Raw genomic sequence first — 12915 nt, 5'->3', positions numbered from 1 at the left:
TGTTATTATTGATTTGGAATTATTGTTATTGAACTTAAATTATTTTTAGTAAACTGAAAGTATTTTTACCAAACCAATATAATTTTTACTAATTAAAACTTATTTTACTAATTCTCTATTATTTTTTTAACTAAATTAAAAATATTATAAATGGATTTCATTTTAAAGAACTTTTTGAAACGAATTTTATGATGGAAATAAAACCAGTTATATGATATTTATTAAAAAGTTATGTTTAATTTTGTATATATGAAATATTAGAATTCTATCGATAATAAAACTGTATACAACAATTTTATCTTAAAAAATACATCCAAAAATCGCTTACTTAGCATTATACGTGTCACAATAATACCTATTTATCGCCTACGTGACACGACACTTGGCGAAAAACTGGAATGCCAAATGTCACTGTCTCGTAGCCTGGCTGCGGGGCCGGCTTTTATTTATTAGTGATATAATATGATATGATACTCCGTACATTCATGTTACATATTATAAAAAATGTCTTACTATTACAAACCACATATAAATCACAACATACACAAAAATATTACAATCGAATATGAAGAATATACTTGATACAAAAGCTTTGATGGTAAATCAATGGTAGATTAAAAAAAATTAATGATACATGACCATTTTAATAATTATAATTACGTGGTTATCTGTATAGAGTAAAATTCTATTGTTAATTGAATATTTATATTAATTATAATATGTGGTGTGTCGCTATAAGTTAAATTTTATTGTCAATAAAAAGATAAATTTTTTTCTAAAGAATTATAAATTATTCTATATATATACTTTTTTATCCGAAACAAATCTATCAAATCTAATCTAATCACAATAATAACTATTTGTCGCCTACGTGGCTCGACATTCGGCGAAAAAGTGGAATGTCAAGTGTCATTATATCGTAACCTGACTGCGAGATCGGACTTTATTTATGAGTGAAATGATACGATAGCGGCACGTTAACCAACCAAATTATATGGGAAAGAACAAAAAAGGCGGGGTGAGTCAGAAAAATCTCCCCTGGAAAAAGAAAACAACCAATCACAAAACTAAAAATTATTTTTAAAAAAAAATTCCAATAAAATCAAAATTGGAGTCGGAAAAAAGAGGACTCTCCTTCGTCTGTAAGTCAGAAAAAGTTCACTACACAACTGTGTGCCCAATTGCCTTTTTTCTCTTCTTCCTTTTTGATTTTTTAATTTTTATTAATCAATTAATTAATCAATTGATCAATCAATACAATACTACTGTAATAATTTTACAGAAAGCATTTATTTTTCCTTTTTTTTTTTTTTTTAATTTACTTTTAAGCAAAATGCATAATAAACCCTCTATAAATAGGATGAGATACAACATCACACAACAATCACAAAGCTTCATACAAACCTGCTTGTTGAAAACCAACACACCCACCAAACCAAACCCACCCAATTAAGCAATTATTCCCCACATTTTTTTGTCTTCATTTTCTCTCTCTTCCCCTAAAATTACAACCCATTTCATCAAAAATATTGAATCCTCTGTTTTTTGGTTAAAAATTTCATCTTTCTATGATTATTTTGCTCACATTTCAAGAAAAAGATTGAATCTTTTTTGGTAAAATAAAGGGAAAAAAATGGAGCAAAAGAGTTTTTTGTTATCAGCATTGAGTGTTGGTGTTGGTGTTGGAGTTGGGCTTGGATTGGCATCTGGCCAAACTGTTGGTAAATGGATTGGTTCTAATGAATCTTTGGATAGCATCTCTGCTGATCAAATTGAAAATGAGTTAATCAGGCTTCTTGTTGATGGCAAGGATACTAAAGTTTCATTTGATGAATTTCCCTATTATTTAAGGTAATTTTATTATTTAATTTTAGTATTTTCCCCCCTTTTTTCCAAAATAAAAAAGACATGATTTTTGTTATTTTCCCCTGTTTTTGATAGATATTGATTTTTGGATAGAGTTGTGGATAAATAAAGGTTGTAACTTTATGATGATTGTTGGGTTTTTATGGGTTTGATTATTTATGGGGTTGTATGAATCTGTATCTTTTTGAATCTTACATGACATAAATCTTGATGCTGAACTGGGTTATGCAAATTTTAGAACATGTTAAGATTTTGTGAATATATGCTTTTAAAGATACTATTTTTATATGAGTTTCTGTGAAAACTTTTTTTTTTGGGAATAATATCATCCCAGGAATAGTTTTTGTGTCATTAGCTAAATATTATTGGAAAAGATGCAACTAAATTTGAGTATTAGTATATTCTTTCCTAACTTCTGAGGGTTTTAATCTACTGTATGGTTTTCTGGGTAAATCTGTAATTTAATTATTGTGGCAGTCATTTTGCAAAAATGATGATTAATGGTGTTTCACAGTGCCAGATTTGATGAATTGGTAAAGTTACAACTTTAATTTTGGTTATAAGTTAGGAACGATCTTTGGTGAAATTTGCAAGTTTTTTTTTTTTTACCTCAACTCAGTAAATTACTTAAAAGTTATACTGAATATGTTCGATTCTTGAGTAATGATGTGATAAGATAATTTCATATGAACTGTCATAATCACGAGTTTCAAATAATGATTTGTAAGAATCATGGACAAAAATCTAAATCCACATAAAGAATAAAGATGATTCATGATACTAGAGCAATATTGGGTTGTTGGGGGTTCCTAAACTAAAAAGTTTAAGGATTTAGGATGTGGCCTTTTGTTTTCAAGATCTTGTTAATGTTAATGTAGTGGTTTTGAGAACCTTTGGTTTATGATGTTGATGACAGTAAGCAAACCCGAACACTATTGACAAGCGCAGCATATGTACATCTGAAGCATGCCGAAGTTTCCAAGTTCACTCGAAATCTTTCACCTGGAAGCAGGGCAATTCTGCTATCAGGGCCAGCTGGTATGGGATCTTTCTATTTCTTAAAGTTATTTTATGTTTTGTTATGTTGTTACCTTATGATAAATGTTTGATTTTCTATTTACTTCTCTTGCAGAACTCTACCAGCAATTGCTTGCTAAAGCGTTGGCAAACTACTTCGATGCTAAGTTGTTGCTGTTGGATGTTGCTGACTTCTCCATGAAGGTGACTATCCCTTAGCTAGATTGAATAGACCTGTTAATAAATTGTTGAATTTGCACTAATGTTCATTTGATATTGGTTCTTGCAGATGCAGAACAAGTATGGCTGCAACAAAAAGGAACATGTAAGCTCTCCCTTCACAATTACAAATTCTAGTCCTTTAGGTTCTGTATACCGTGTCAGCTAATCTGCACATGCGATATGCTTTTCTTAAAGGGATTTGAAAGATGCCAAGCTTCTTTCAAATAGCATTATTGAGGCAGAATTGATCTTTCAGATTTTTTGTTTGACTTGTGTTTTTGCTGATTCACTTGATATTTATGCAAGAGAAATAGTTTACTGTATAATAAAAGAAAGTTTCCATGATTATCTTTGCTCACCTTGTCGTTTTTTTTCTTTGCTTTAGCGAGTTTCAAGGTCCATATCAGAAGCAACATTGGGGCGTATGTCCAGCATGCTAGGCTCCTTCTCTATTCTTCCTCCAAGGGATGTGCCTAAAGGTATATAGCTTCAGTTATCCTTTTTAGATATCATTTGTGAGTTCGAAGGATAGTAGCTAACTTATAATTTTACATTTGTCAACCAATACAAAGTATATGCTTTGGCATACCAGTATTTTTTGCTACCTTCTTGGCTTTCTTTTCAGTAGTTCTCATGATTGTTTCTTTCAGGCTCATTGCGTAGACAAGCTAGCACTACAGATGTCATCAAATCCGGGTATAATACCTTTGACGTTGTTGTTGGATTATTAAAGAGTGTACAGCTATTTTATTTTAGTATGTTAGTTCTGAGCTTATACTTTTGTGTAGGTCTGGAGACGGTGCTAGTTTCCCTCCCAAGCATCGTAGAAATGCCTCAGCATCAACTGATATGAGTAGCCTTGCTTCTCAATCCTCTTCAGCAAACTCAGGTCTTGTCTTTATATCAATCTTCTGCTAGCAAATTCTAAACACAAAAGAAAAACCTAGAAACGTTTTTCAGCAAGATAACTTTGATTTGGCTTGATCCTGTTTTATTCAGTTTGCACATAATAGTGTTTAATATGAATTGAATTTTGAATTTGTATTCTTAATCTGATTGGTGGTTCTTTTGATTAATTTTGGCTTCAGTAAAGCGCCCAACAGCTTGGTCATTTGATGAGAAGCTGTTTCTACAAGCACTTTACAAGGTGAGTATTAGAATTTCAGTGCTTTCTTTCTCATCAGTCCTTATTAAGATAATACTCTTTTCGAACTCTGTAGTCGTTATAGAGTTTGAACTACGGACAATTAAACTTAGAAATGTCACATTTGATCTGCAGGTGTTGGTCTCTACATCGGAAAAGAGTCCCATCATATTGTACGTCAGGGACATTGAAAGACTGCTGCTTCAGTCAGACAGGCTATACAATTTGTTTGACAAATTGTTGAGCAAGTTGAGTGGTTCAATCTTGGTGCTTGGTTCTCGTATGTTAGATGCTAACACTGAGTACGAGCAAGCGGATGATAGGCTTACCTTATTGTTCCCCTACAATATTGACATAAGGCCTCCAGTAGATGAGACGAATTTGGTTAACTGGAACTCCCAACTAGAGGAGGACATGAAGACGATCCAGTTTCAGGATAACAGGAACCACATTGCTGAGGTTCTTGCAGCTAATGATCTTGTTTGTGATGATCTAGGTTCTATCTGCCATGCAGACACTTTGACCCTTAGCGATCATATCGATGAAATTGTAATGTCTGCAATATCCTTCCATTTGATGAATAACAAGGAGCCAGAGTACCGAAATGGGAAGCTGGTCATATCTTCTGGCAGCTTGTCCCACGGGTTGAGTTTATTCCAGGAAGGCAAAAAAATGGGCAGAGCCAAGATGGAAACAAATGGTGAAACCGGAAAGGTTTGTCCTCTTAAATTGATACTGTAATAAATACAGGTTTTTGAACATACTAGGACAGCTGAAGTGTACTTCACATGCTTACGTTCATTTTTTTGGATGAAATTTTCAGGCAGTGGATGATAATGCTGCGGCGAAGCCAGAGGGGAAGAATGAAACCTCTACTGGTGAAAGCAAAGGCGAATCAGTCACTCTGACAAAGAATGCTGAGAATCCTCCCCCTGTGAAGGTAAATCATATCTGATGTTTTTTTCAAAATTGACATGACATAAGATCCATCATTAGATTAATTTACCATTGTCTACTGAAAATGTGATCATATTGAACAGGAAGTGGCTCCGGACAATGAATTTGAGAAGCGAATAAGGCCAGAGGTCATTCCTGCAAAAGAGATAGGAGTATCTTTCAATGACATTGGATCCCTGGATGAGATTAAAGAGTCACTTCAGGAGCTAGTGATGCTTCCCTTGAGAAGGCCAGACCTATTCAAAGGCGGCCTTTTGAAGCCTTGCAGAGGTGTGCTGCTCTTTGGTCCTCCTGGTACTGGTAAAACTATGTTGGCCAAGGCCATTGCCAATGAAGCCGGGGCTAGCTTCATCAATGTGTCAATGTCCACCATCACATCAAAATGGTTTGGTGAAGATGAAAAGAACGTCCGAGCACTGTTCACACTTGCAGCCAAAGTTTCTCCCACCATTATCTTTGTTGATGAGGTTGACAGTATGCTTGGGCAAAGAACTAGAGTTGGGGAGCATGAGGCTATGAGGAAAATCAAGAACGAGTTTATGTCACATTGGGATGGACTTATGACTAAACCTGGGGAGCAGATTCTTGTTCTTGCTGCTACTAACAGGCCATTTGACCTTGATGAAGCCATTATTAGGCGATTTGAGCGCAGGTTTGTTCACTGTTTTCAATCATGCAATTGTTCTCTATATGCAGCATTCTTCGATATTGTTATTTGTAGTTGCAAATTTCCATGACTAACTCTCAAATCTTTTCATCACAGGATCATGGTGGGTTTGCCAAGCATTGAGAATAGAGAGAAGATCTTAACAACTCTTCTGTCTAAAGAGAAAGCCGAAAATTTGGACTTCCATGAGCTTGCTACCATGACTGAAGGATACACCGGAAGTGATCTTAAGGTATTTAATCCTCTCAATAGCTTAAATAAATTGTATTATGCTATGATTAATGCTTTCTTATAATTTAACCTTCTGTTACGTCTTTCCAATAGAACCTTTGTATCACTGCTGCATACCGTCCTGTTCGTGAGCTGATCCAGAGGGAGAGGCAAAAGGATTTGGTTAGTGATTTCTTTTGATGCTTCCTTTTTTTCTGGGGGCTGATTTAGGGGAGGTTAACTTCTTGTGGTGCTTTTATCGCCTTTTATCCTAATTTCAACCACGATCTTACAGGCAAAGAAGAAGAAAGCCCAAGAAAATAATAATGAGTCTGCTGAAGCTTCATCTGAGACAAAAGAAGAAGAGAAGGAGGCTGAGACCGCCGAGCCAATAATTTTGAGGCCTATAAACATGGAGGATTTGAGGCAAGCAAAGAATCAGGTAATAAATTGTAATATTCAAGAGTATTGACACTCATAGATATGATCTTAACTCTTAGCATATGAAATTCAAAACTTATTTCAGACATTAAATCTAGTGTGATTAAATCTTAAAACTTTGCATGTTTTTGCACTGCAGGTTTCTGCTAGTTTTGCTTCAGAGGGTGCAGTAATGAATGAATTGAAGCAGTGGAACGAGCTGTATGGAGAAGGCGGTTCAAGAAAGAAGGAGCAGCTTACTTACTTCTTATAGAAAGGTTGTCCATCACAAATTCAGCAACATAATTTCAGGCTTTTCTATGAAGCTCTAAGTGAAGTCCGAGGACATTTTATAGCGAAGGAATTTACTTGAAACCTCCATTGCCGGAGTCCTCTTAGGAAATGACATTACGGGACAGAAGGAAGCATTCCATGTAATCTGTATTTCTTGTTGGCACGTTTAGTGGGCGAGTTTGAAAAGCGAGTTTTAGAAATAGGTGCACTGTGAGCTTACATATCTACTTACCATATTCAATATTATGAGTTTGCTCATGTTGTAAGCCTATGCAATGTAGTATGTAATTAGATTTCTAGAAAATGAACAAACTATTATATTTTTTCTGTCACTGTGGGTGTCATTTATGTACCACCATTTGTACTATATGTCTTATTTAACTTACAATTAGTACTTGTTCTGTCTCTACTACTTGATTTTAGAGACTAAATGCCTAATGCTTTATACAAGTTGGTTTGCAAACTTCTTCTGTTCTTAAAACGAAGCACAAACGTGTGATCATAGCAATATAACATATCAAAATATGAATACAAAACTATTAAGTTTGATCATGGACATCTATTTGGGAGATGTGAAATCAAAAGAGATTAATTGATAAATGTTCTTTTTGAATGAAATTGAGGGAATAGCTTGATTAGAATTCATGAATTGGGCACCTCTGGTGTATGATAGTAGTAGGAGATAGGCGATGGTGATGGAGTGTAACTATGTTGTGACTACTGTCCATGTAAGGCTTTTGTATTGACGACAACATAAATACACTAAGATTGAAAGGTGTGTGCATTGGGTTGGGTCGTCTTATTAAAGTTGTGCTTAACTTGTCGAATGAGTCATGACTCTCACAATCTCACTTTGAACTTTTCCCATTGAAAAGGTTGGTGTTGTGATTTTCAAAATTGAGGAATGATACACAAAATTTCAAGCCCTCATCAGACATAATTCAATCAAAAAGTACAATCATTTGCCCGTTTTTGCAAATGAACATAACGGTTACGCTCATTTGTGCAAATGACTGAAATGAGCAAATTGGTTTCGTTCATTACCACATATTTGCTCATTCTATACAAGCTAGAAAAATTAAGCAAATTGCGCTAAACAATATTGCTCATTATTTTTTGTTTTTAATATCAAAAAAATAATAATTGCCCAAAATTTTTGGTTTTTTTTACTCTAGATATTGGTCATACTGCCACTTTGCCAGTTTTGTTTACACTTTTTTTGCTCTTCTCCGGTTCTCCCCCCTTCCTTTGGGTGGAAAGTGGCAAGGGTAGAACCAAACACCCACCTCAACCACCACCGCCAAAATCACTGGAAATTTCCCACCATTATTCATTATTCTCCAATTTTTCTCCTCCTAAAAATTCCTTTCAATGGAAAATCTATTAAATTCAAAGACTAACATGATCCCTAATCTCTGCTTTCTGTAAAAAGTTTTGATTTTGATCTTTACCCATCAAATTACCAACACCAAAAATGTCGGTAGCATTACAAAGATACCTAAAATTGGAATTGCGAAAATCACTTACTCTCTCTTACCGCTACCCAATGGCTTGCACAGAGCTTGGTGTTATTCTTCGATCAGCTTACTCCAAATCCCCTAAACCCCTTCAATCTCTTCTTCTTGAAGATACAATCGCCGCTTTTCGCCTCCTTCCTCAGTAATTTCCTTCTCCTTTTTTTTTATTAATTTTAATTTCTATTATGTTGATTTAATTGCTATAGGCATTGATTTTGATTTATAAACTATGGTTTAATTTTTATGAATGTATAAAGTTTTAAATTTTGATTGAATTCCTGCTTTCGGTATATAAACTGGGTTGTTAGTAAATTGAATTGGGTTTATTTGACTTTATCTTATAATCTATGGTTTTGTATGTGATTGATTGGCTGCCCTTTTTATACACTGGATTTCCAGTGAATTGAACTGGGTTTAATTAATTTTGTTGTAAGTGATTTGCTTGATGTTGTGGGTTTTATTCATTGTTGCATTTTCCTTAACCTTATTAGTCTTTTTTTTATGGAATTATAAAGTTTAGATTTAATTTTTTTAGTGTATTGATTGTTCACTGAATATAAGGTGCTTGTGAAATAATTACTGATGGTTGTAAATTCAAATGATGATTTCATGGATTACACAACTTGATGGTTAGACACGGATTAGTGAGATTACATACAGAACATTTTGGTTTCTTGATGATATGAATTTGCATAAAGTCTGGCACTGTTCTGTGCATCCTGATGAGCTGAAGTCCTTCAATAACTTTAAGTTGTGTACTAGAATGCAGACACAAAGTGCTGTTTCAGCAGCTAACCTTCTCAGCCAATGTGCGGAGGCTGCTTTGCCAAAGCAGAAACGAAGTATAGCAGCGACAGAGTTCAAGCAGGCAAAGGTTGCTTACAAGAGACGTGCCAAAACTCAGCTGGAAGAAAAAGGTAGCATTTGCTGAGATCAAATGTCTAAAATAGACATTAAAGCATTTAGAATTCTGCTATGAAAGGATCTAGGAACCCTTTCAGTTGGTCAATGTGTCCTTAAATTGTTGTTAAGTTTCAGTAAGCACATAACTTAGCCTGCAGTGGCAAGGTTGATGAATGATGACAACACTTGAGCTTAAATCTCATCCTTTATCAAGAAGAGGAAAAAATTAGTCTATCGCTGTAATTAATCCAAATGCTATCTCAATAAGTGTAAAATTTGTTTTGCTGATAGTATGCTAACACAACCACCAAGAAGTTATAGGAAGGAATCAAACTATTAGATATTTGGTTTATTTTCTAGGCACTCTTTTTTTATATCATGGGAGTACTGTGATCCTAACACACAAGGACACAAGATTGTAAGGACTTGGGATTGTAAGATTAATTTTACTGTGACCTATTTTTAAGTGTAAGTCGTATAAACTACGAGTATGAAACAAGATGTTTTATATCTTTGGTCTCTTGTCATTATTTATGTACTATAATTTTGAACAGTTATATTGATGACAAAAATGACCTGCTTTCAGATCCTGTTCAATTGCCTCAAGATGTTCTTGTACATCTCTTCAATTTCCTGGACCTGCCGTCTTTAGTATCTGCTGGTATGGTGTGCCGGTAATATGCCTTGCCATGCTCTATATTTTTAATGCTATGCAGTTACCATCGATTTTTGGAAAATCCAAACGATATGATGGAATTTTTATTTATGTATTTGAGTAATATCATATTGTTTGCTTCATGTAACTTTAGTCTTCAAAATGTTGTACAACTCTTGAATATCATAATAGGACTTGTTCATGGTTGTTTCTGAAGGTCATGGAATGCAGCAGCAACTGACAATTATCTTTGGCAGCTCCATTATAACTGCCATTTTGGTGACTCCCAGAGTATTTTGAAAGTTGAGGGGCTTCAAGGTGGTGTTACTGCTGAAGAACGGCAACATACAGCTTCAAATGGTGTTTTTAAAGATGCAAACTATGACTGGAAAGATGCTTTTAGAAGAGCATACTCGGGTACGTATATAATACGTAGCATTTGTATATTAATATGCTTTCATTCTCCCTCCTCTAAAGTTCATCCTTTTATTGACTTTATTGGGAGAATCACCGTTCTTCCAGACGGGAAGAACTCTTAGAGACGAAGGGAGTTAATATTGCTTAGGAATATCCTGTTGGCATTGTTGTACTTTAACTTTGACACTTCCTTTTTAGTAATTCTTACGTCCCATAGAAAATGCCCACCTTTTTATTGGGATGTCCCCTAAATTCTAGTAGTCCAAAGGTGCCTACATTTATTTTTCCTCTAAAAGACATTACTTTAAGTCAAGATTTGTTGTTCGTTCAAAAAACATACTGAGTACTATTTTAAAAACCAAGGTGATGACACTTTTGACACAACACAGAGAAATCAAAGGGAGGGGTAGTCTGGTTGCCTCAATTTTTTGTACTGTCAATTCGGTATGCCTTTTCAGTAGACTGCTTTGTCAAGCCAGTTTTCTCCTTACATTGCCGACAATATGCAATGTGGAGGTGATAGTCGACACCTCTTCCGAGTCGTCTATCTGGCTTTCATTGATGTGTTTTTATCTACTGCCAGGCCTTCCATCGTGGAGATACAAGTATAACAGAGGATACTGTTGTCACTGCAGTTCAATTGTTTGGCTTAGCAACTTGAAATGCCCAAAGAAACACTTGGGTCAACAGCAGCTGAGGCCCGTGTCGCCTGGCCAGGTCACTTTCTCACCCTTTCTAAAAGATCTAGTTATCGACTTAATAGTTGTCTTATATACTTGGTTGCACACTTGCACCGTTGCATTATTTAAAGGTCAGCTGTATACTGTATCTCCTGCCATCTCAATAGAAAACTCCATAGCCTTTGCTGGCCTCCAATTGCTGCTGATTGCCTCAATTTGACACAAGTACATGGTCTTGACTTTTTTTGTCCCCTCACTGCAGATTGTTACATACATTTTTGATGGTAAGAAGATTTGGTTGTTGATGCACAATAGCGATAGCGAATCAGATGAAGATGAAGATCCTGGTCACAAGTTCTAGGTATATATCAGGCATTAGTTCACCGAGGACGCTTGATTAAAAGAACCAAGCATGCCGAAAAACTATGACGATGTCTCTCTGAGACTAGCTTCTTTGTTATGTCTCCAATATATGCTGTATAGAAATCGGTAGGGTATATTGGTTGTATAACAACAATGAATCTGAAATAAAATACGAATACTATTCTGATTTCTTACGAATTCTCTGTTGGAGAGTGATTTCTAGTTTTCTACACTCAGAATATATTTTTGCACCCCTATTTGATAGTGGCTGGACGTCTAAAGTCCTCAAATCCAGTGTTAAAAAGTTCGCTCTCTTGAGCAGGAGAGTCAGAAAACCACCTTCAAGGCCGAACTAATTGTGGCCATGCCACTCCGGAAGTGTCTTCCTCAAACGAATTTTAAAGCTCCATAAGGGGTGTGTAAAGAGCAGTGACACTATCAATCTGTTCCACGCTTCTATTAGAGAGTCAATCTGTGCTTTATTTGCATGACTAACTTCCCACTCCAGTTCCTTGATCGCCTTGCTGCAGTGTGGGTGCACTACCCACCATGCTCAATGACATGCTTCAAGTTATGAATGCCAACCTTGTCTGCACATCTTCCTAATCCCTACTTCTCATGTAAAGTCAAGGCCCTTAGCCATTGCCATAACTCTGCGCGGAAGGACAAGAAACACCAAAGTGTTACTGTGAGAATTACCAAATTTTGTGAAAGGGAAAATGAGACCAAGTCATAGAAGTAGAAATGCAAACACCGTCTGATGGTCACCAACCATTATATTGGTCGGTTGCATGCAGTGGCGGACCCAGGAATTTCCGACTGGTGAGTCACAATCGATAATCAAGTATCTAAAAAAAAAAATTTACCGAACAACCAAATAATAGTACTAAAAAATACATCCAAATATTCAAAACAGTACAAAATACAACCAAATGTATGTGGAAGATTAGCAAATTCATGTTCACAATCGATAATCAAGTATCCTCTTTCCTGGATCTTGTGGAAGATTAGCAAATTCATGTTCACTTAATCTTTCACCAAAGATTGGGGCATTAGGAGAACATTGGCCTTGTTCATTTTGAGGGGAATTTTGAGTGGAATAATTAGATGGAGATGAATGTTGTTCACTTTCTTGAGGTGGACATATAGTTTGTTCACTCTGTTGAGGTGGAGATATAGTTTGTTCATTTTGTGTGGGATGTGGAAGAGAAGTTGAAGTAGGATTCTTTTTAGCAAAGAAGCTAGTAATGTTTTGCAGTTCATTTGGAGTGCGTTTTCTCTTCATTCTGAAATTTGAATAAATAATCAACTAAAGCAAGCAAAATTCCCCAGAAAAATTATTTACAAAGATCATTTTACCAAACAAACCACAATTCACATAATCACATATTCACATGGTCAAAAAGGTTCAAACTTCATCTAAAACCCAACAACATTATTACATTAAGGTCATTACTCATTAACAAAAGGTTCAAAGTTTACCAAACAAACAAGTGATTGAAGACTTGAAGTGAACAACTAACAAATCAACCAAAGTTTAATAGAATTAACTAATTAGACTTGATTAAATTGAAGATTAGAAT

At 35.3% G+C, this 12915-nt stretch overlaps 2 protein-coding genes across 2 annotated transcripts; both read left to right on the top strand.

Moving 5' to 3' along the window:
* The first annotated feature begins 1374 nt into the window (after positions 1-1374).
* LOC110693901 (calmodulin-interacting protein 111-like) lies at positions 1375-7206 on the top strand. Its single transcript, XM_021871075.1, has 15 exons — positions 1375-1851; positions 2783-2904; positions 2999-3087; positions 3173-3208; positions 3491-3584; positions 3756-3801; positions 3894-3994; positions 4194-4252; positions 4385-4963; positions 5073-5189; positions 5290-5858; positions 5970-6105; positions 6198-6266; positions 6379-6525; positions 6664-7206. Exons 1-15 carry the CDS (start codon positions 1634-1636, stop codon positions 6775-6777), a joined length of 2496 nt encoding a protein of 831 aa, XP_021726767.1. The 5' UTR covers positions 1375-1633; the 3' UTR covers positions 6778-7206.
* Positions 7207-7809: 603 nt separating this feature from the next.
* On the top strand, positions 7810-11530 carry LOC110693900 (F-box protein At5g52880-like). The gene is made up of 6 exons (XM_021871074.1): positions 7810-8456; positions 9077-9231; positions 9804-9891; positions 10090-10289; positions 10873-11006; positions 11232-11530. Exons 1-6 carry the CDS (start codon positions 8272-8274, stop codon positions 11328-11330), a joined length of 861 nt encoding a protein of 286 aa, XP_021726766.1. The 5' UTR covers positions 7810-8271; the 3' UTR covers positions 11331-11530.
* The last annotated feature ends 1385 nt before the right edge of the window (positions 11531-12915 follow it).

The sequence above is a fragment of the Chenopodium quinoa genome, unplaced genomic scaffold, assembly GCF_001683475.1.
Source record: "Chenopodium quinoa cultivar QQ74 unplaced genomic scaffold, ASM168347v1, whole genome shotgun sequence".
Taxonomy (NCBI): domain Eukaryota; kingdom Viridiplantae; phylum Streptophyta; class Magnoliopsida; order Caryophyllales; family Amaranthaceae; genus Chenopodium; species Chenopodium quinoa.
Note: the sequence above shows the minus strand (reverse complement) of the source record. Positions and strands in the feature narration are given on the sequence as shown.